The sequence below is a fragment of the Diadema antillarum genome, unplaced genomic scaffold (assembly GCF_040938485.1).
Source record: "Diadema antillarum isolate AM-2024a unplaced genomic scaffold, OU_Dant_1.0 seq00001459_RagTag, whole genome shotgun sequence".
In the NCBI taxonomy this organism is placed as follows: domain Eukaryota; kingdom Metazoa; phylum Echinodermata; class Echinoidea; order Diadematoida; family Diadematidae; genus Diadema; species Diadema antillarum.
Window position 1 is genome coordinate 496,242 of NW_027272204.1, and position 25,325 is coordinate 521,566.

The 25,325-nt window shown below is 38.7% G+C and overlaps 1 protein-coding gene across 1 annotated transcript in view; it reads right to left on the minus strand.

Annotated features, from left to right (window-relative positions):
- Positions 1 to 3,622: 3,622 nt before the first annotated feature.
- The window catches only part of LOC139709710 (N(6)-adenosine-methyltransferase catalytic subunit METTL3-like), a 58,567-nt gene continuing 36,864 nt past the window's right edge, over positions 3,623 to 25,325 (minus strand). The window contains exon 13 of the mRNA XM_071621666.1: positions 3,623 to 4,175. Within this exon, the coding sequence (XP_071477767.1) occupies positions 4,064 to 4,175 (112 nt within the window). The 3' untranslated portion in view covers positions 3,623 to 4,063. The remainder of the gene's footprint in view (positions 4,176 to 25,325) is intronic.

Here is a 25,325-nt window from a genome sequence, read left to right on the forward strand (position 1 = left end):
GCCAGTGGTGCGTGTTATAGTCTTAGCGTACAAAGACTTTTTCCGCGACAAACATCGGTTTTTGCCTGCAAACTAACTTTTCACGCTAAGCTGGGGTCAGTGTAGTGTAGTTTCCAGACGTTTTTATTTCGTCTTTATTTCTCCGAGTTCAAGCCAAGTGAGAGTGCATACCCAGCGATTGCGACGCCCGAACCGTTTTTTGTGGCAATCATTGAGCATGCACCCTCACTCGGCTTAGCGCAATACAGTGGGCTTCTGCACAATACACAAGCTGTAACTCAGAGAAATAAAGGCGAAATAAAAACAGCTAGAAATTAAGACTAGGGTCGGTAACGCTTGTCACTATTGGGGCACTGAAAATGACAAAATTATCACAGTTTTTGCATTTATTTCACAAAGGATTCATCGAAACGCTTTAAAACTATATATGTGCATGTTGCTAGAGATGTCAGCAATACAATGGGATACATTGTAAGGTATAATATTGTGCATGGTTACCATGGTAACCGGATGTCTACAGGTGATTGGTAACTCCCAAAAATATCTGGAATTTAGACAGGTTTGTTTCTTTTGCCTTTCGTGCACATCACTCATTGTAGATGAGCTCTACACTGTAAAGTTAGTCTGGATAAAAAGGGAAAAGACGCCCAAGATTTTTCCCTTATTCTCTCCTCAGCATTAATTCATTACTGCACATTTTGAATAAAATTTACATATCATGATATTTCATTTTATTCTATATATATATATATATATATATTACAATAGCTAACGAACACAAAAGTACGCTTAATTCTTCGATGGAAAATCCAGCGCACGTGTATATTCCTTCTTTAGAAAGGAATTTATCGGTATTCTTGAATAAACTTCCTTTAAAGAACATAAACATTCAATTGCTTTCCTCTGCTCTTTTCCAGGATTGTTTTAAATAACCATCGCTCTGTAAATACTCGAAAGAGCTACTATAGAATATTGGCTTTGCTTTCTGTATTCATCTTATTTTTAAGGGAAATTTGTGTCCATACATTATTAAAAACTATATACATTTGCCTATGCTTTGAAGTCAAATTTGTGTTGAAAGTACGACGGATGCAACTTTTTCATGCATTTTACTATTCGAAAATGATATCTTTCATTCAATGGCCGTTTATTATGCCTTTGCTTACAAATTTTGCCGTAACTTGAGAATGCTTCAAAATATTCTTCACATATATGTCGTACACTTTATGCAGAAGGAAGGACATGCTTATTGAGCTTTTTGAAATTATGGGCTTTAGTTTTTGAGTTATTGACAACTAAATTCTGATTGGATAATACTGGTTGCCATGGCAACAGGGAAAACTTTTTTAACGAAGATCAATAAAAAAGTGTGTGTGTGTTTTTTTATTGCATCTATAAGATTTAAAAAAAAACAATGTTTGCAGCAGGAGGAGGCATTTTGGGGGTTACCAGTCACCTTTAGGCATCCGGTTACCATGGTAACCATGCACAATATTATAACTTACAATGAATCCCACTGTATGGATGACATCTCTAGCAACATGTACATATATAGTTTTATGCAGTTTTGATGAATACTTCATGAAATAAATGCAAAAACTGTGTGAGTTTGTCGTTTTCAGTGCCCCAAATAGCGACAAGCGTTTACCGACCCTAGTCTTAATTTCTAGCCGTTTTTTCGTCTTTATTTCTCTGAGTTGCAGCTTGTGTATTATGCAGAAGCCCGCTGTATATATTGCGCTAAGTGGAGTGAGAGCACACACCCAGTGATTGCGATTCGGTCGTCACAATCACCGGGTATGCGCTCTCACTCGGCTTGCTTGAACTCTTGAAATAAAGACGAAATAAAAACGGCTAGAAACTACACTACACCGAACCCAGCTTGGCGTGAAAAGTTAGTTTGCAGGCAAAACCCTTGTTTATCGAAGAAAAAGTATATGCGCGCTAAGACTACTACACGCAGCACTGGCACTGGCGCCTGTAGCAGTGCTAGTGGTGCGTGTAATACTAGAGTAGTCTTGGCGTGCGCAGACTCTTTTATGTTTGTTCCAACAAATCATGATGAAAAGTGGCCAGTAAAATTCTACTGACACCACAATTTGGAACCACATACTACCTGGGGATGTTCATAGAGGTCCCATCTACCACCTTGTCTGGTCAAACCTTTTCTGCGGAGTGGGTTGAATGAACTCCTTAATTAAGCCTCTTACAGGAATTAGCGCCTTGACTAGAAGTCTTCGATGCAATCTGTGTAAAGAGTGTTTCATCAGAACTCTTTACACGATTCAAACACTTTTAATTTGGTTCTTTAACTCTGACTACAGCAAAGTTCACTGCAACCTGTACAAACCCTGCTAACTTGTTCTCTCTCAAACAAGACAATTTGTGCAGTGTATCTAGGTTTCAGAGGTATAAAGGGGGTTGCAAGGGGGGATGTGAAAAATGTCTTTAATACACTAATGCTGGAAAATGCAACTCCTTCATAGACATAACATTATTAGCACTTTCACAAATTATCAAAGGTGGGGATTAAATCAAATCCATGATTTGAATTTAGTCCACGAACTAAAACAAGCCTTTCGCATGCTTGTATCGGCACACTTTGATTATTGAATGTCTGTTTGCATTTTAAAGTGATCTCATCTGTCAAGCACATTTACACAGTCATAGGTAAGTTTGCATAGGCTGTGGTCTAAATTTAAACTACCTTTGTGAATTCGGGCCTTTATGTGCAAAGGCACTTAGCTTAATTTGCCCAGCTTTTCATTGTCATTTACAAAATATATCCAGAAGGGATTAAAGGAATAAGGTAATCTCCATTCATATGGCAAGACTTTTCCAGACATCTGTGCTAATCTGTGATAAATAAAGCACTCCTAAAGGTGGGCGAATTGGTAAACAAATCACAGTAAGGGTTAAAGGGATGGCACAGTTTTGGTTTCTAGATGGGGCTCCAGGTTTCCAACTTGTGTGTGTGTGTGTGTGTGTTTGTGAGATGATGAGAAACTTCTTGAGAAAATATGAAGGAACATGTAATACTTAGAGGTATTCACAGTTTATACGATGAAAATTGGTCTTGAAATGGCTGAGATATCAAAAAAAAAAAGTGATCCTAATAAAATGCGACAGGCCATGATTTTTATTAGGATCTCTTTGTTTTACGTTGTTTTTGGATATCTCAGTCATTTCAAAACCGATTTTCATCAAATAAACTTTGCTCTTCCCTTAGATTTGTATGCTCTTTAACATTTCATAGAAAAGGTTTCTAAATATCTTGCAAAACATTAAAAACTGAATCCTCATCTCAACCAATACTATTCCATCCCTTTAAGCATAGCAGACTGAACCTCAGACACTACCAAGACCAAACAATGACCTGTGAATGTAACAGACGATAATTAATGATGTTTGGCTATCAACAGCATCGCACAGCGACCTAGGGATGCGCTAGATACATCACTTGATATCCTGGGAAACACAGAAGGTGATTTGGTCATGCTGCTTTCTTTGTTACATACAGTATATCAATACTTCTGTAAGCACAAGAAATGTTGACTTGGCCTCCTTATAATGGCACCCCTCTACGACCTTCACAACTTCAGGGTGCTGCGTAGGGTTTTCAACCCTACACAGCAGAAGGCTACACACAACTCCCAATCCCTACCAAATCCTTCCAAGGAAGATGGTGTGTAAACCAAGAAGGGGGCATCTGCAGACCCCATCCTAATCTACTGGAGGTGAACGTGTGCAACTAGGGGGCGCCACTCCTCAACTTTCGAAACCCCTCCGTTCCAGTGGGGCCTTGGTGGTTGCACAAGTCCGATGAGTTCTGGAATGTGATTTCAGCCGCTCTCCGTATTTTCACTTCGTCCTTGTTGGTGAAAACAGAGTTGGTATTGCTCGCTCAGTTCCCTTCTGGTGTTGGCATACCTTGAGCTCTACCAATCTCTGGTGCTGGCAGTATCACTCAAAAGCCTAATCCACATCTGAATGCACTCTCTCAAAATCATCATTATGATCATGAAATGTTCGAGGAGAAGAGTACCTAGACAGACATCTGATGTTATTTTTGCGGTGGTTTCATGGCATTCATGTCTGGATACTTCTCCTTGAATCGTTTGATGGTATCTGGCTCCACAAGGTGGACTCCATCCAGCTGGTTGCCAAGGGTAACCCTGCAAAAAAAGGGAAATGATGGGAAATGGATGCAGATGAATATATACATAATCATATACGTGACCGTGCATCATAAAACGAACAACAAGACGCACCCCTTTATTTTATGTGAGGACTCCAAAAAGGTGAAACAGAATAACCAAGTCAATCTTGAGTTTTTCATATTTTTGACAGAGCTTTTATTCTTCTCCATTATTCCCAAGTTTGGGATTGTAATCATGAATGGGAAAGTGTGATTTTAGCAGTTTTTCTACAACCTTTTTTTTGTAGAGTAGTGAGATCAGGTTGTCTTAGAGGCCTCTTTTCGTTTCTTGAAAATCCTTAGCACACTCGTCACTTTTAACTCCGATAACTTTTGAAAAGATAATGCCACTGATTGAAAGTTGGCATTAATCATGAACAGAATGTGTTAATAGAGCATGCTCAACTTCAGCTTAATCTGATAATCCCTTCATTGTTGTTGCTCTGGTGGTTTACATTCCATTTTTAGTCCCATTCATTGCACAGACAGCACGGCTTGGTAAAGATTTTAGTACTTGAATAGACTCTGTACTTCAGAGCCTCTTTTCTCAGTTCACACTTTTCCAGAGTGTATGCTTTCTTTCCAATATTTACATAAGTTACAATAGTTCATTTGAAATGAGTTACACACCATTCTCAGCTTAGAGTGTGTTTTTTCACAATCTGCCCTGAACTAAAAATCCATGTCCGGTGACTTTTTGTTGGTTTTGTGATGCAGGGTTACATATATACATATCTACATATCTTTCACAAAAGACAAGGGAGATAGACGAGGGAGAACATTAATATTTCAAAGTGCTAATTAAACTAGCTAGAGAAGGGAAAGCGGATTGAAAGATAGAAATCAAATTCTAATCATCGGTGCAGCTAAAAGAGACAAAAAGAAGGATTTCCAGTAATCATCACTCCAGGAGCAAGTCATCTGAACCTTATCTAAGCCACCAGTTCCGGCTTTTCTTTACTCGCAGGAATAAAATTGCACTGCATCGTCATATTCAATCAAATGCTCATCCTCTTCAAGCAAGGCTGGCTGAGAGAATTAATTAATTCAAGCAATAAGAAACACTTTTATCCACTCCACAGTGGAGAATGAATGAAGGGGCTGGGAGAGGTCGATTGAAATCCGCAACGATTCATCATCATTACTGAAATAATATTTTTGTAGACGGCAGCAAAATGGTAATCTCAACGAGAGTCTGCCCTAACAGGGAATCCTAAGACCCTGCGTATAAATGAAAATAGGCAAATGTAATTAGACTTCAGAGCCATCTGCTGACATTTTTATTCGATGTTTTACTTCTCAAGGAATACTGGAATGATTTCAACCTAAGAGGGCAACTCATTAGGTGAACACCCTTGAAGGCATTTAGGGGCAATAATAATGATCTACATGTACATTAAGGGGGGGGGGGGGAACCAGATTCATGTGGGTGGGATGCAGTATGAAAACAGTGAATGGATTTTCCTTGATGAATGAAGCTGACAAGTCAATTTTATAACACACACTCAAACTAACACACACACATACTTTTTTGAATGATATTCTTTATTTGAACTTCGTTCAATATAAGTGCATCATATTCACAATGAAACAAATGAAAAAACAAGGATTTTATGCAGATGCACACACAGATAAAAAGACTTGCTCCAAACCAAACAACCACGTATAGAACAGTCTCACACACAGACTCACACACACACACACACACACATGCATGCACACACACACACACACACACACACACAATCTTTCCCCAATATCTTATTCTTCCAATCAGAAAAGGAAAAAAAAAAGCACAGAATCCGGACACACATCTGAAAATACATCTGAAAAAGCCTAATGATAACTAATTTCAATGATGGATTTGAATTATCTTATATTTCTTACTAATTACGTTTTGAGGTCTGTATGTTCTTCTATTTGAATTTCCAAATACATGTACAGATAATACTGAAAACACTTCAATGAAGAGAATGTCATCACAAAAATGTCTACATACTGAATTTGCTGAATCTAAATCACACCGAATCCTCAAGGAGACAAAGAATCATCAAATGTACAACTGTTTGGTAGCCTTTTTACATTTTTAGTCACTTCTATTGACATCTGAACTTTAGAAATTGATTTTATCAACAAATTTCACATTTCATATGCAACTTTTTGGAAATACTGTTGGAAAAAAGAGTCTCCAGAATTTGAAAAATTATACAATTGTACCTATATGAGGAAATTAATGACTTTTTTCGAGCTCTTACTGAGGCAGGTCTCGAGTATAACCTTTGAAAAATGAGTCAGCCATACATGGTGATATCAAACGACTTTCTGTACGCAACAAGGTCCTTATACAGTTAGAAGAGCAGGTGACGTACGTCAGTGCATCGTACAAGAACTACCAATGAATAGTAGTCACCAATAGACCACTTTACTTAGTACATCAGATTTAAGTTCATGAATGTTTCTTCCATCCTGACACAGTAACAAGCTACTTAAGATAAACCCGTGCCTCAAAAACACTTTTCAATACTTGGAATCCAACTTGCATACTTTACTTTAGGTGTTGTTGTGTTTTGATAAAAGACAAGCCTTAAAGGACAAGTTCACCTTCATAGACATGTGGGTTGAGTGAATGCAGCAATATTAGTAGAACACATCAGTGACAGTTTGAGCAAAATCGGACAATCCGTTCAAAAGTTATGAATTTTTGAAGTTTCTGCTCAGTCACGACTGGATGAAAAGACTACTATAGCTTGTGATGTCACATGAGTACAACGATATAGAGAAAGAATTTAAACAAGGAAAAGTAGAAATTACGCGGTGCGTAATATATGTCCCCGCCGGAAGTAGCATTTTGTAGCAAAATGTACAATATAGGTCAAAAATCAAGGTCAAGGTCAAAGAAGTCAAAGGTCAAAATTCTGTGTAGAAGTTCTGAAGCCCTCACCTAGTGCCATCACACAAAGCAAACGGAATCGAAATCGGGTTAGAAATGGCGAAGGAGTAGCATTTTGTAGCCAATGTACAATATAGGTAAAAAATCAAGGTCAAAGGTCAAAGAAGTCAAAGGTCAAAATTCTGTGTAGAAGTTTTGAAGCCCTCACCTAGTGCCATCACATAAAGCAAACGGAATCGAAATCGGGTTAGAATTGGCGAAGGAGTAGCATTTTGTAGCCAATGTACAATATAGGTGAAAAATCAAGGTCAAAGGTCAAAGAAGTCAAAGGTCAAAATTCTGTGCAGAAGTTTTGAAGCCCTCACCTAGTGCCATCACATAAAGCAAACGGAATCGAAATCGGGTTAGAAATGGCGAAGAGTAGCATTTTGTAGCTAATGTACAATCTAGGTCAAAAATCAAGGTCAAAGGTCAAAGAAGTCAAAGGTCAAAATTCTGTGTCGAAGTTTTGAAGCCCTCACCTAGTGCCATCACATAAAGCAAACGGAATCGAAATCGGGTTAGAAATGGCGAAGGAGTAGCATTTTGTAGCAAAATGTACAATATAGGTCAAAAATCAAGGTCAAAGGTCAAAGAAGTCAAAGGTCAAAATTCTGTGTAGAAGTTTTGAAGCCCTCACCTAGTGCCATCACATAAAGCAAACGGAATCGAAATCGGGTTAGAAATGGCGAAGGAGTAGCATTTTGTAGCAAAATGTACAATATAGGTCAAAGGTCAAGGTCAAAGGTCACAACTGAAATTCTGTGTAGAAGTTTCAAAGCTCCCATGTAGTGCTATCATATAAAGCAAACAGAATCAAAATTGGCTCATAAATGACAGAGAAGTAGCAAATTGAAGATTTTGATCACACACGGACGCACACACGGACGGACACACGGACGCACGGACGCACGGACGCACGGACACACACACGTACGGAGCCCGTTTCATAGTCCCCTGCTCGAACTCGTTCGGCGGGGACAAAAATTCAACATATTTCCATTTTTCTCGCATAACAAAAGAACACTCGACTTCTCTCTTTCAGGAGGCAGGGGGAATAATATTACCCTTAACATACGTCAGTAGCAAGTCGAAGAAATGTGCACTTTACTCAAAAAGTAAAGTTTTGTGAAATTCTCTTTTTATTTTCCGTACATAGTTGTACGCATGTGACATCATACACTGTAGTAGTCTTCTCTTCCAGCAGTGACTGCGCAGATACTTAAAATATTCGTAACTTTTGAACGGATTGTCCAATTTCCCTCAAACTTTCACTAATGTGTTCTACTAATGTTGCTGCATTCTTTCAATCCTTATGTATATGAAGGTGGACTTGTCCTTTAAGATATGCTGGAGCCATTCTTTTTTTTTGCATTTCTTTTTTTTTTAAAATCATGCCCAAAGTCTCCATCGTATCTCTGCGAATCCCTTGAAATAGCTGATGAATAGAAAGAACATCAGACATGTTACAAACTATTCCAGTATTGAGGTTTGAAATTTCTTCAGTTTGTCTTCCTCCAGAGGGAGACAAACTGACGAACAATCAAACCTAAACCTTCACCCCTCGACTTAATATTCTCTTGCATTTATTCCACTATTATAGCAATAGATGTGAATGTAGATCTCCGAATTTTAGAATTCGTTGGCCATTCGTTCTAGTGTGAAGGGTGGATGTGAGGCAAGCTTTCAGGTTGTCCCAAGGAATCACTGTCAAAAAGGCACGCATAAAATTTGAATATATTACAGTAGCAAACCAGTCTATGGGCTCTCCCTTTCTTTCTATCTCTGCCTCCCCTCTTTCTCTTTGTCTCTGTGTCTCTGTCTGTCTGTCTGTCTGTCTGTCTGTATCCGTCCATCATTCTGTATCTCTCTTTTCTTCCCTCTCTCTCATTCTCTCCCTGCTCAGCAGGACTCACTCATGTCATGTAAGCAGCCCTGAGAAAAAGGATGTTCCTCTGTCAATCTAGACAAATTCTGTGTTTATGCTCCTTGCCAAGTATTGGGAGGAAATCCAGAGGCCAAACCTGTCGCCAGAGTGCAAGGCATCTCTCTTGCAAAAGATGAGCCTGTTAGCTCCTTCTCTTGAGTTTACCACAAGAAAATATGAAAATTGGAAGCAATCAGGGTGCAGGTTGCCAGCTGGGACACGCCTAATCCCCATTCATACATGTTGTGCAGCCTTCAACAGCCATTCCACCAAGGACACACCGCTCAATACAAATGAGCCGATCAACTGCTCACACGTGGAGGTTTCCTAAATTTCTAAACAACAGCAAGACATAATTGTACACTCTATCTCCGTGTTCACCTTTTAAAAGGGATGGTATAGTATTGGTGGGGGAGGTGTGGGCTTAAAACTTTTTGCAAGATACCTAGAAACCACTTATGAAACAATACAGAGCATACCGTTCTAAGAGCAATTCAAAGTTTATTAGATGAAAATTGGTTTTGGAATGGCCAAGATATCCAAAAACAAAGTAAAACAAAGCGATCCTAATAGAAGGCGGGTCCCACATTTAATTAGAATTGCTCTGTTTTGGATATCTCAGCCATTATAAAACCAATTTTCATCAGATAGGCCTAAACATTAAATCCCTTTTGGAATTACATACTCTTTCATACTTCATAAGAGGTTTCTCGTTGTCTCACAAAAAAAAAAAAATGTTAGAAACACGAAGTTAGGTCTCAACTAAAACTACACAATCCTTTGACTGTGCTATCTATGTTGATGAGCATGATTGATGGTGCTTAAAAAATGCAGATAGACACAGATATCTTGAAACTAAAATCTGTCAATGAATCAAGATTACCTAATCCCCCAATCCCTATCATGCCACCATGGACGTCCTGTTGGACTGAAGCACATTGCTACATCTGAATGTTCTTGCCAACTTTACCCTCCCTCCTCCCCTCCCCCTCCCCCCTCCTCCCACCCACATAAGGCACGGTCAGACTGGCAAAAGAACGAGAAGTTTAAGAGCGCGATCTTTAAGATCTCGAAGTTTTGCCAGTGTGACTGCAAACTTCCCGCAAAACTTCCCGCAAAACTTCCCACATCAACTAGGGATTTTTTCCCCACCCCCTCCAAACTTCTCTATCTTTTGGCAGTGTGACCGCGAGAAACTGAAACTTCGCTATCTTTGTCAAGTGACCAGTCCACCACCTGCTTGCGGGCAGTGTCTTCGAAGCGCGAGGCCATTGTCATGTACAGGCGTATATTGTTACGTCACAATCACTAGCTATCACACGGCATGCTCTTTCTTCTTTCTTGTGCACGTGCAGCGATGACCCAAACTTCTCGATCCAAAGATCGAGAAGTTTGGCTGCCAGTGTGACCGCACGACAAAAAATCGCAAAGACTTTGCGATGTTAAACTTCTCAATCTTTTGCCAGTCTGACCGCATCAGAGCACCATTGGCATAGTCATGAGCAAAGACTATTTCTAACCTTTAGGAGTATCTAAATACAATATGACATTTAATTGCTTTCAGGTTTGGAGAAAAGAATCTATGAAACTCGCACATCATTAAGATTTTGGCCATTTGGGTTCCATCCCACCCTATCCATATGTGAGCCCATCTTTTTATACCAACTGAATGATTTTGCATTCCCTGCCTTCACAAAAGACTAATGCCAGGTTTAGTAAAAATCTGATTTCAGTTCATTACAGAAGAAGACTCGAGAATTTGTCAAGGCTGACAAATTAGGTGATCTGATGTACAAATGATTTCTCAGATTCTCATTGAAGAAAAGGGAATCAAACCTTTCATCTCTACAGATTTAAAATGGAAAGGGCATATCATGTTAACAAAGAGACAAAATGAACCTCTTTTTGATATACAAGTATGATGGCGTCTTAGGAAAAAGCCATAATCTTATGAAATGATCCTCTTGACAAGGTATGATATCTGTTCAAAATATGGTGCAATATGCTATGTATTTACCAAAATACAAGACAAAATTTGTTTGATCCTTGACTCTACTTTAGATAGCCGAGATGGCATCTGATTAGAACGTTGTTATTTCACGAAACGATCCATATGCCATGGGCTAAATGGTTGCAAAATATGGGAGTGATAGGGCATGTAAGTACCAAGATATAGGACAAAGTAGTCTTGACCCTTAACCCTTTATACCTTGCACAGCCTAGATGGCGCCTGAGTCAAACGTCGTTGTTATATGAAATGATCTAGGTAACATGGTCCATACATGTACAAAATCTGGTCCCCATTGGGCATTTAGTAAGCAAGATACAAATTAAAGAATATTTGACCTTTGAACCTCATTTGCACAGCCCAAATGGCGTCCGAGCAAACGCTGTTATTTTACAAAATGATCCATCTATCGAGGTCCATGAGTGTGCAAAACATGGTGGTGAAACCATATACACTAATGAGGTTACAAAATGAAGTATATTTGACCAGTGACCCCACTTAACACAGCCAAGATGGCATCTGAGCAAAAAGTTGTTATCTTGTGAAATTATTCTTGCAACATGGTCCTTACATGTGCAAAATGTCGGAAAGATAGAACGTGTATTCACAGAGATATAGGATTAAACACTTTTGACCTTTGACCCTAATTTACCTACCCAAGATGGTGTCGGAGGAAGTAGTTGTTATTTTATGAAATGATGTTCATGACATGAACTAAACATGTGCAAAATATGGCATTGATAGGACTTGTTGTTCTTGATCTATTGCACAGAAAGTGGAAGAAAGAAAGAAAAATGAAGAAAAAGTTACTTTATTGTATAGAAATTTGAAGGAGAAGTATAAAAAGATCAGAAAAAGATAAAGTTAGGAAGGGAGAGTAAGACTAACTAAAGGTCAATAGCACAATCAGGGTATGCAATTGTGTAACAGGGCAAAAATGAAAAAACTTGGTGAAAATGCTTTTTTTGTTGTTTGTTGTAGCTGAGTGTTCAAATTTTCATTTCATGTAAAGAACGAGTCAAAATTTTGCATTAAACTGTGCATAAATTAGCATTTAAATTAGGGGTGTCGAATTACATTGAAATGACCAATATATTGGAAAAATTCATTAAAAAAAGGAGAATGTTTTTTTCATCTGATATTGCTGTTAGATATTCCTGATAAATATCCCTTTCATTCACCACCAGCACATAGCCATGACATATCACAAAATATAAATGAATTTCATATTTTCACTTCTCGAAATGGATGATCAATTTTGTAGGCATTATTTTGAATTCAAATAAAACTACTTTTACATATTTTATCATATTTCACTTTTGCCTAACAGTGAAGAGGCGAAACTTTCAGGAATAGGTAACAGACATATAGTGGCCATTATTACAAATTTTTATGAAATTAGGGCTGGTACTTTGGAAGATATTATATTTTTCATCAAAAAATTATCTGTACAGTTTGACCTTGAATGTGCGCACAGTGTTTGGATCAATTCTCATATTTGTAAACACAGATAGAAGAATGAATGTGAGATTTATGATGACTTGAGTTGATATCCAAGCTGTGACACTCAAACAATGACATATTAAGCCAAAATACTATGTTTTTGCTTATGATATCTTTAGAAATTGAACAAGCATTGAAATATGAACACTGAACACTTATCATATGACCTTCATGCAGTATAACATGGGCGTGTATCGCACTTATTTATGCTCAGCACTTTGTAAAATATAAAAAAATAAGTTCCTATTGCTCAAATTTGCTAAAATTTTCACACAATAGATTTCTACATATGTACAATTCATGGTTAAAAAAACAAGGATATTCAATAAGGGGAAAAGATTCTTAAAAGTAGTCAAATTAGGATATACCTCACTGAAAATACTGAAAAACGGCTGCACTTATTTTACTCAGCATTTGAAAATGGCTCTAAACTCAAAACTGGCTGAACATTTATTGGCAAACAGCGCACCATATTGTAGTGTGTCTTCAGTACTTTCAGGAAAAGCAGAAAAATAAGCTGTTTCTCCATGTATAGCTGTACAGCATGGGTTAAAAGGTCACAATGTCACAAAAATAAGCCAGCATTACACTCCTACCAGGATGGGACTTCAGACCTTATAACTTTCTCCAGCTGAAAGAACCACTGTTTTTTATTGCATGCAAGCAATGCCAGGAAAAAATCCATTAATTTGATACCAAACACATAGGGGTAGACTTAAAATATGGACCTCAAATCTTGATTTTACGTAAGTTGTAAAACGCTTTTTTTGACGCATTACGTGGGTTTTGGGGGACTTTTTGGGAATTAACCTTTAATAATTAACAGTAAATGAGAAGAAATTAGCTATTGTCTTACCACATGTGATTACTGATGTCTTAGCATGCTGCATGTGAATTTTTAAGTCAGTTGGTGCATTCTTTTAGAAGTTACAATTTTTTAAAGTGAGAAAGTCATGATTGCATACCCTGATTGTGCTTATCACCTAAAGAAAAACAAAACTATAACGGTTTTTAAAAAAAAGGCAAAAGAATTGGCTGGGGTGAGCCTCGAACATGGGACCTTTAGTTTAAAAGTCCTATGCACTATCCACTGACCTATTTCATTCCCCAAAGGCTCTATGTATTACTTAAGCAAAATGACGCTATATCAAAGCCAAGTGCCAATTTCAACCAAGTTTTTCGACGTGATTCCGACGTCCAGTGAAAGAATGAAGGGCACATTTACGATAGCGCAAAGTCTCAGCTACAACATATTAAAATCTGGGAGAAATTCACCAAAGGATAAGTGAGCTAGTGCTCGATAAAGACAGTCATGTCAATTTTCATTTCCAGAAAAACTGCACTCCCATAGAGATAACACGTAAACTGGTCAAATTTGACAAGGTTACTTTCAATCCATTTTTACAAGGTGAAGACGTCATCCAATTAAAATTTTGATATTACGATGCTGAAAAAACATTCAATAAGCTACAACATACTGAAATCTGGGTGAAAATTGGCCAAGGATAAGTGAGATACGCTTGAGTGAACTTGAAATTTGATGACGTCAGTTTGAAAATTTGTCTTTTTTAATTCAATTGAGAAATTTGATATCTTTTAATCATTTTTCCAGCATCGCCAACCCATGAAATGACATGTACAACTCATCAGCTTTCAGAATATGTAAAGAAAATGAGGGGGGTCACAGTCCATCCTGATGAGTAAAATCGGATTTAAAATTTGTGTTTTTTTGGCATAGTTACACTGTATATCGCCATTGACGCGCACGCGGAATTTCAACTTTGACGGGCCCGTATGACGTTATATTGAATCGGATTGACTTGAAACTTGGTAGTATTATTCCATGACATTTTACACATCCGATCCATGTGAAAAAACAGGGAATTTCTATTGCATACGAGCTGCGCGTGCGTATGTATAAGCGCGCGCACGGGTACGCGTCCGTCCATTTTTTTCAATTTTTCAAAAAATGCCTCAAATGATCTGAACCATGTGCAAAATATTTTGAGCTCGATTGGAGCATGTCAACATTTCAACGTGCTCGTACGTGTACATTTTAAGTGTATAGATGAATTTTGAGAATATGAGTAGAAAGAGCTTGACTTGAACTATATGAGACGTGAATTTCATTGAGAAATTCTATTCCATTAATGAGATATGAATGAGAATGTGATTTCATATAATGACGTCATAATGACTTCACGGTCGACTGATCACAATGATTTTATTAGATCTGTCGTCTTTGGGACATGATACATATATGGTATAATTTTGAGATTGATAGGCAGGGGACTTTCTGAGTTAACCATTACACAACTTTTGAGGGGAAATAAAGAAGAAGAAGAAGAACAAAGAATCAGTACAGATACAGAAGGTGATCCGAGAGGATACTCGGATCACCTAATAATCACAACAGCTCATCTTTCAGCCCTCGGCTCTGGCTCCAGTGGGCTAAAGATATCGAAGGCTGATTGGCGGTTTGAATATGGTCTATGGTGAGATTATTATCTGTTATATAACATCTAGATAGATCCTTGTCATTTGATTGGTTGTTTGCTATTGGTCATTCGTCCCATTTTACTATTACATCATCATTTGTGCAATTGTGGTTCCATTTACCGTGCAATCATGGATCCATACGATTTGCGCCATTGCACACACGCCGAGAGCTCGGCTCACTACTAATGTAAAACGCTTGTGTTTGCAGTGTGTAGGCGCCAGCGTAAAGCGCTCCGAGAGCACTCTCTCAATCTCAGATGCTGAATATTCTCTCTTGTTTCTGAATTCATAAAACATCAAATGACAGGGATCTATTTTAGGTGTTTTATAAAACAAATAATGAATATTTTTCATTCATGCAATGGACAGACTACTGTAAAACGAGGAATTTTCGCGTGCATTTTAATTTCGCGAATTTCGCAAGCGCCAAAATTCGCGAAATTAAAATGCATGCGAAAGTTTTTGTCTACACTACATGCATTGAACGCCAGTGGCAATTCGCGAAAATTTCATGCCACGAAAAAGGCTGTCGGCTCCAATTCGCGAAAATTTCATGCCGCGAATATATCATGTTTTACAGTATTTTGTTCGGTGAAAAGATGAAATTATTGGTCCATTCAAAGAGGTGCAGCCCCGTTGAATGTGCCCATTCCATCTTTCACCTCATGAAATATTCTGTCCACTGCACTCATAAACATTCATTATTTGTATATTAATTCACAACAGTCTATGGAAGTCTTCCAGTTGAGTGGGGACCTGAACATACAAAGAGATGAATGTGTCTAGATTGACAAGGTCAGTCCCTTATAGATAATATGAGCTCAAGGAGGTCGGTGCCATTGTTCAAAGTAGTGGGATACCTGGAAGAACTGTAGGGACCTACTAGTATAGGACCGTCTACTTCAGGAGGCTGAAAATACATCATCTCTCTAATGGAGACACATTGTTGTCTTTCTCAATGATCCCTCTTATTAGGCCAGGAGCTGGCTGCTGGTCAATGTACCCTACCACACCCAAAAGGTTTGACCCCTCACAGTTACTGGGTTGGGGCTATCCTCTTCATTAGCTCTTCATGTGCCGTGGTGGAAAGCCCCTGTGCGTCAAATTATTCTGAGACACCAATGCAGTCATGCTTTGAGAAAACATTCTGTTTTTCAAATCTATGGTACCTCTAAAGATTTCTGTTAAGTTGGCCAGGTAGTGAGCAAAGTTGTAGAGAAAATGCCAAACTTTGCTTTCATGTAAATTATAATATGACAAATCGATCCTTTTCATTTCTTTCAAATGACCAGTAGCTACTTTACTGTAAAGGCAGGACTTTTGCACACATAACAGTGACAGAAACTTAGAATTTGCACGCAAATCCATTAGGGAACACCGCTTGATAGTCAATCACTACATAAAATGCAAGCTGTATGTGAGACAAACTGAGGCGCGAGAAAAGCTTTTATTATACTGCAGCATTTGGCAATTTATCAATCGGTTTGGGTGGGTTTGTGGGTTTGAGCAGAATATGCGAAGTTGGCGTGCCGTCGACTGAGTCAGATGTGCAAAAGGGCACACCACAGTCGACTGAGTCAGACATGCGAACGTAGCACATGAGTTAACAAAATGCACGTCAGCCTGACCCCTGAGGGTGGGTTCATCCCCAGGGACCCCCTAAAAGGGTTCCAGGGTAGTTTGCAGGCACAAATTGACCAGGTACAATAAAATACACACTCACACATATGCACCTGTCCAGTAATTAAGCCCTCGGCTCTCTGGCTCCAGTGAAAGATATTGAAGGCTTATCGGCAGTTTGATTATGGTCTTTTGTGAGATTATTACTTGTTAATAACTATCACAACAGTCTATGGAAGTCTTTCAGTGGAGTGGGCCTGACCTGAACATGCATAGAGATGAATGTGTCTGGATGACAAGGTCAGTCCCTTATAATATAACACATGAGCTCAAGGAGGTCAGTGCCATTGTTCAAAGTAGCGGGATACCTGGAAGAACTGTAGGGACCTATAGGACCGCCTACCACTTTACGAGGCTGAAAATACATCTCCTCTCTACTGGAGACACATTATTGCGGTTCTCAGTAATTCCTCTTGACACATCTCAACACCATTAAAGCAGCATGGAAAAACTTCCCAAAGAATCCAACTACTACATGGGATCACGTCATGTCCACAACAGAAACACATAATGCCAACAAATTCATACAGGGGCTGCCAACAGCGAAGAATTTATCACCTGTAACATCTAATTAATTACACTAGATTCACTGGCATCCTTACAGACAGCATTATAAACCACATAACAAAGCAATTATAATTAGCTCATGTGCGCACTTCGGAAAACGACCTTTCCTTTTTCTCAGTTGGTGAGGCGCTGCATTCATTTTAAAGGTGACATATTGCCTTATGTAACAGTTTGTGGAGTCCACGTTAATAAAGCAAAGAATGAACTTGTGAAGATCACATGACCAGAAAAGCCTGTCTTTTAACTCACACTTGAGAAAGCAACCATTTCATTGCTTTGCACTGAATGCACTGAATGCACTGAATGCCTTGAACAAACCTGTTCTATCATTTTTACCAAATACCATATGTCCCCCCAAAAAAATTACAACGTGACCCACTGCAATAACAACTTCAAAAATAGTGAATCAATCCAAATACAATTTCAGGGCATGAAACTATAACTTATAATTACCCACATCTTACAGAAAACCCCATTTGATTTGCTTCAGTGGTCAAAGAGAAATGAGGATTTTTTTTAGAGCTTGTCAGGAATTCCTCGGCTTCCCTCCAAGTTCTGTCCATGGAGGTACAAGCTACCTCCATGTTCTGTCCATTGTGTTCAAACATTTTTCACTTCCAGGAGCAGCCAAGTGCTAAACTTGGAAGAATCAGACCCATGACATGCTTTACAACAATCCTCATTTCTCTGTTACCATGTAACCAAATTGAATGAGGTTTTCTGCAAAATATAGCTAAAATGTTATATTCTACGACCTTAAAGTAGCATTTAGACAGTTTAATCATATTGGAAGTTATCAATGCAAAAATCCGATTGTAATTTTTTGGGAGACATACTGTACATGTACTAGGCTCTAACTAGAAATGTCGCTATGGTGACTGGTATGCCTCCGCCATAATGCATGGTTCTCCAAATAGGTCTATAGCACAATGTCTTGACAATGTGTGATGACAGTTTCACATAACTGGCAAAATATTAAAATGACAGGTTTGTTACAAATGCATTGAGTGTTCACTTTCCTTGAACTAGGTTTATTTGGATGAATGGCTATACTGTCTAAGAGTGCAGGTATTTGGGGATTTGAGGATTTGTACCCAACTTTTGACCCTTTTATAAGTATAAAGAAGACGTGAAATTTAGCACTTTCACTTGACCTTTGACCTTTTGGCAAGAAACTTCCAAGAGAATCTGTATTGGATAATACATGCATACACTAAGTTTCACGAAAAAAATCCTGCAGGAATTGCATAGAAAAGAGAGAAATAATGATAGTTTGATGAGTTGACCTTGACCTTTGACCCCTGACCCCTAAATTTTCTACACGATCACTGCCAGTCAGTGCATGTATATACTAAGTTCCATGAAGATACCTTGAAATATTTGTGAGATATGGAGAAAAAAGTGAAATTTTAACATTTTCACTTGACCTTTGACCCTTGACCTTTGACCTCATGAACCAAAGCTCTCTCTGGGGAATCTTTATTTGGTAGTTCATGTATACACCAAGTTTCAAGAAAATACCTCCAGGCATTGCATAGATATAGGGGAAATAGTGAAATTTTGAGCATTTGACCTTGACCTTTTACCTTGAGCATGTGTGCCCTAAAGTTCATAGGCACAACTTCGCCCACTCATACATATACATGCCAAGTTTCATTAGGATAGCTCTAACAGTTTTTTAGATACGCTGTCCACAAAATTGATTACGGACGGAAGGACGGACGGACGGACGGACAACCCGAAAACATAATGCCTCCGGCGACACTTCGTGGCGGAGGCATAATGAAAACTGTTTAACTGTTGCTGTATTAAAGGTAGATGCACTGGTATGTACTATCTAAAAGGATCACCTGAATGACCATTACATCCTATAAGCTAATCAGAATCTCACCTTTAAAAATTTGTTTTTTTTTAATTTGAATTTCAAAAACCAACTTGTTTTATATGGCAAATGACCCTTTTTTTCTGCCCATGTGCAAAGTGGAACTTCACAATGGCTTATTCTAGGAACATCAATGTAGTGTCAGTCTAGAAGTGGGTCTCAGCAGCTCATTCTTATTTGCAAGTCTTTAAAGTTCTCCTGAATTCTTAAGATTTTGAGATATCTTTATCTCTCTTTAACTTTCTTTCTCTCTCTCTTGCTCTTTAAAGACCTCAGCTCAGAGGGATGTTTGTGGTCACATTGGCAAAACTTCAAGATCTTAAAGATTGTGATCTTAAACTTCGCAATCTTTTTGCCAGTGTGACAGCTGCTATGAAATACTGTCCCTGTGTTTGCACAATCACAGTCTCCTGTTTGCTAGAGGGTTCAGGAGGGGGAGACTCTCCCATTTAAAAGGTGCTCTGGGTTGGAGTCTTGCCTCCTCTAATCTCCATATCCAAACTCTACAATGTATGTGAATAGTGGCTTGGAGCATGGAACGGCAAAGCCAGTGGAATGCTATTCAAACATTCAATTGTCGTGCTATCGAAACTGATATGCATAAGTTCGCACAAATTGCATAGATAGAGATTCCACTCCTTCTCTAACACCTTCTTGTAAACACTGGGCATCTCCACTTTCTGTAAACTAAACTTCAGAGCAAAGTGTACCAGTCACCAACTGCAGTTCTCAAAATGTAAATATACACCTCTCTTTAATATTTGTGCTCTATCCTGCGGTCATTCCTCCATTTACTGATCAAACCTGTCGGAAAATGGAAAATTGGCGAGATTTATTTTTTAGTTTGTGCAAATAAATTCGATGATATGGTAATCATTATGGCTGATTAAGATGCTTGAAATAGAACACTTCCCTACAGCGCATAAAAGGGATTAACAAGGGATTTGAATACAGTTTAATTCATTCGTATTGCTGTTTTTGCCTCAAAAAAGCCAGAGAATGGCTTTAATCGGGGTGTATTTCGTAGAAAACCGCTTGACTTGCAATGACATCATGTGGTCATCCGCGAGCAAGCAAGTAACTCTCCTGGAGAAAATTATACAATAAAAACATCGGCTATGATAATTTCAGATATAAGTAGTTTCTGGTATTGTGATTCTCGAAAGGTATATTCATGTTTATTTCGCTTTGTGGAAAACCAAGATTATTTTAGAGTACGAATAATAATTTGGATGAAAAGAGTGATTGGGTCAGAAATCTTCCTCTGGTCAGCTCGGAGAGACCGCTTGAGTTTCATTCGCTCTAAGAACGGCCAGAGGAAGAGGACACGTTTTGCGTCGGAGGAAAAGTCAAAGTTTTGGACAATCATCCCGATTTTGGAGAAAATCTGGGTTTGCATGACGTGTTCTGACAAACGGGAACTCGTAACACAACAGAGATTCCTGTATTGGATTCAGGGTTTTTTTGTTTTTGTTTTTGTTTCTTGAGTCATTTAGATAAATTAAAGGCCCAAGTTCCTTTAATTGAAGTCTCCCGACACTCTCTTTGGTGTGAACCCCGTGGACCTCAACCGTCCATATACCCCGTGAAGTCGACCCACTTCACGACAAACCGGAAGGTTGAGGGGACATGGCTGGACTTTATACATTCTACTTGGGTTAAAAAAGTGTTTGATTTTTTAGGTCTTTTTTTTTCCAGTGGTACAGTATGATGATGTGTTCAGTATTTCTTGGAGTCACACAAGCATTCAATCAAAGTCAGGTTGAACACTGTCTTTCTCTGTGGTTAGTTTAGAATTTTCCTTAGTAAGGCAAGAATGCCAACCTTCTATTAAACCAGTATTGCAGCATTCCCACGTCTGAAAAGGCATACTTTCAGAGGAGAAACAGCACTCTTACCTATCCTGGAATGTACATGTGTAGTAACGTAATTTTGAAAAAGAAAAAAAAAGATTTTTTTTTTTCCCCATGAAATCTGTAGCATTTTGGCTAAAAAGAATACAAAATACAACACACACAAAAAAACCCCACCCCAATTGAAATCTCCAGAAAGGGGCAGGTAAGGAGATCCTGCTTGCTACTGTATACAGGGTGGTTTGTGAGAGGTTTTGGTATGTTGCTGTAACATGCCAAAACTTTTGCACAACGTTCTACATAAGAGCCTGGAAGAAAATCAATAACATGCTGACATGCAAATGTGTCCAATGCGTCTGTAAACTCCACAAAACCTTGCAAAATATTCTTTTTTTTTCACTCTTATTACAGCTAAGTGATATCAGACATTCTACAATAAGGCTAAGATAGCACAAGAGTGCACAAAGAATCCTAGAGCTGGACAAAGGTACCAGAGGACTTTGTACTTGTAATACTATATTCAAGATTAGGCCTGTTTTTTTGTTTTTTTTTGTTTCCATGGAACATGCTGAAACATTTAGTCACAGACTGTTTTGCCTGTTTGATGTCACAGACTGTTTTGCCTGTTTCATGAAACAGTGGCTTTGCAGAATGTTGTCTGCTTTGAGATCCTGTCGGTGATGACAATACTCACACATATTATACATGACTGTTACTTGTAATGTCGTTCATGTCTACTGCTTGCGACCAATATTCGTGAGATGATGATGATGATGATGATCCACAGCATTCGTATGGCGCGATATATCTGTTATCGAAACATTCAAAGGCGCAGTTCCATACCATATCACTCAATGAAGAGATCAATGAAGACACATGAAACTGACAAATTCCTTATTCTAAAACTTGATTATTCTCTGTCTCATTGTGATAAAAACCATTGTCATATTGTTTGTGGGATTTTGAACTCCATCCATTGAAGCTGGCTTGTACTGTATATGGTATGGAGCTGTACGTTAACCCTTTTTGCGCCAGGGACTTTGGACAGTGTGTACAATGCTATGGGGTTTTCTGTGCCAAGCAGCGCTCAGGGCACACAAATGGTAAGGGAGTAAACCCACACAAATCAGCCCAAAGTAGAATAAGCCTAGAAATAGGCGTTGCAAGGGGTAGAGGAAAGAAAAAACAGGAAAATTGACACTGCGCGTGCTTCAGGTTTATGCAAGTCTGGAGCATGACAATAATAATGCTTTCACAATTGTTTCTGTTTTTAGACATCTTACCTACACTAGACTTATTTTTCAAGCCATTTCAAGGTTGGATGCAAAAAAAGGTCCTAAAGTAGGGTCTTATCTATGCAGGGAAGACAAATTAAGGGATTTTTTTTTTTCAATAGTGAGGTTGTAATTTGGGGGCTCTAATGGCTGTATCAAAAGAAAAAAAAAATGTGTATCAGGGTGATATGGATTATGCTTACTATGTAACTAGAATGCTGGATTCAAAACCTACGACACTCAGCCCAAGATTCAAGGAGTTTTGTGCAGTGAATGAGGAAAAACAACGTTTAAAGAAGAAATCCACCCCAAAAATAAATGTCACTGTGCATCACAGAAACCAACAAAAAGTCGCACCACTTGATTTTACATGAGGACGCAAAAGAGGTGAAACGGGTCCAACCAAGTCAATCTTTAGTTTTTCATATTTTCTGAAAGAGCTCTTCTTCCTCTTCATTATTCTTAAGTTTGACATCATAAAATGAATGGGAAAATGGGTTTTCAGCAGTTATTCTACAACCCTTCTTTTGTAGAATACTGTAAAACGAGGAATAATCGTGTGCATTTTAATTTCGCAAATTTCGCAAGTGGCAACATTCGCAAAATTAAATGCTCGCAATAGTTCTTGCCTACACAATATGCATTGGATGCCAGTGGTAAATCGTGAAAATTTCATGCTGCGAGAAAGGCCGTCGGCTCAAATTCACAAAATTTTCATGCAGCAAATATATCGTGTGTTACAGTAGTGTGATTAGGTATGTCTTAGAGGCCCCTTTTCATTTCTTAAAAATCCTTTACAAACTCTTTACATTCAACTCTAATAATTTTTGAAAGGATAATGCTACAGCTTTGAAAGTTGGCATTAATCATGAACAGAATGTGTTAATAGAGCATGCTTAATTTCAGCTCAATCTGATAATCCCTTCATTACTGTTTCTGTGGAGGTTTACATCCTATTTTTTTATTTTATTTTATTTTTTTTTTTGGGGGGGGGGGGGGTTCCATTCATCGCATCGCGCTTGAATAGACTCTGTACTGCAGATGCTCTTTTCTCAGTTCACACTTTTCCAGAGTGTGTGCTTTTTTCCGATATGGTTAGGTGAGGAGAGTTCATTTAAATTGAGTAATACATACATCATTTAAAAGCTTAGAGTCCGCTCGTTCAGAATCTGCCCTTCACTAAAAATCCATGTCTGGCAACTTTTTGTTGGTTTTGAGATGCAGGGTCACAAATAAATTTCAAAAGAAAGAAAAAATATTGTTCTATTTCTTTTGAAGTTGATTTATTTTTGTGGCAGATTTCGTTGTTAACCCGTTGAGGACGGTTTGATTTTGCTACAACACACATTGCCTATAGACATCTGCCAAAGTAAACTCGGGACTCATCCTCAACGGGTTAAAGGAGAACTCCACTCCAAGTTTCACCTTGTTAGAGAGAGTTCAACAATTAATCAAAAGATGATTTGGCGGGGGTGGCTGAAAAGAAGGAATAAGTTATAAATTACAATTGTTCTTTTCAACAGGTTGACTCAAATGCTTTCTTCCTATACAACATCACCAATCATATGCAGAAAAGTCTGTCCATCCCAAGGAGTTTTTAAACATTTTTTTTACTTTTCCGGTTCTCCTCTGAAGACAAGACAGAAGCCTGTGTGATAGACACTGCTGTAGGGGACGCTGAACCACTGTCATAGATCAGCAAATATAAATTGGATTGCAAAATTAACATCTCATTGATACACTGCGCTCACCAGCAGTTTGAAATAGCAAAGATCTGAGTGAAATTTTCATGGAAAAAGCCACAGCTACATGTACCAGCTCATTGATGAACTAATTAATAGTCATTACTGATCATCCGCGAATGGATCTGTTAGCCAATCACATTAGTTTAAGTGCTAAAGCATCCCCCCCCCCCACAGTCTCCCGTATCAAAGCATTCAGTTTGTATATAGGAGGGGATTTTGTGAAGCACGACATAGTCTGTGCAGAACATATCCCCGACAAGAAATGCAGACTGATCTGTCAGTCTACAACAATCATTACATTGATAATAATAATGATAGTAGTCCTTGATTTCATACAGCTCTCTCCTAAAAATTTATTGTGCTCCAAGCACCTTACAGTATTCATCAAATTAAGAGATACTTATTCAAATTTTCAAATTCCTCAATTGACACAGACCTGCCTCATACTTCTGTGTTCCAAAATGCCAGAAATATGCATAAGACGTAGAAAGTCATGTAACCAGACCTGCACTTGTTTGTTCGTTTGTTTGTTGTTTGTTCATTTTCCATCTGAGAAGATGGCTGGATAGCCCATATTCAGCTATGCTAAGCTGGTCTTCCATGGGGTCCAGTTGGATGTGAGCCAGGACCACTTCACCAGGTTAATCACCCTGCTCTAGCTTTGCGTTGAATGAATGAAGCAGGATGTGCATGAGATGTGACTCTCTCACATACAGGCCCTCCATTTTATGTCTTATCCGTGGGACAGAGTGTTTTGCCTCTTGCTAGAGGGGACAGTATGATTACACAAAACATTGCTCAGTCCAGACTCGGGTTCGAACCCGGGTCGCTTGGATCGGAGGCAGACGTGCGACCGACTGAGCCAACTCACTGCCCTTGTACCCTCACACACCACAGATCTTGCGTGTCCCCTTGAAGCACAATGCCACGTCAAACTATCTTCTGCATTATTGCCCATTCTTTTCTGGATCTACTTTGTCAAGGATGGTCCTTGGTTGACGAGTGTCCTCAGTTTGACGGTACACATTTCTTCTACAGGCAGGTGTCACTGCACTTGTGCAAATCAGTAACCCACACACACACACACACACACACACACACACACACACACAAAACCACACTTTAACATGTTTCTTGTGCACACAAACACACACTCATCATAGGCAGGTGTAATTGCACTTGTGCAAATACCCACACACACACACACACACACACACACACACACACACAAAACCACACTTTAACATGTTTCTTGTGCAC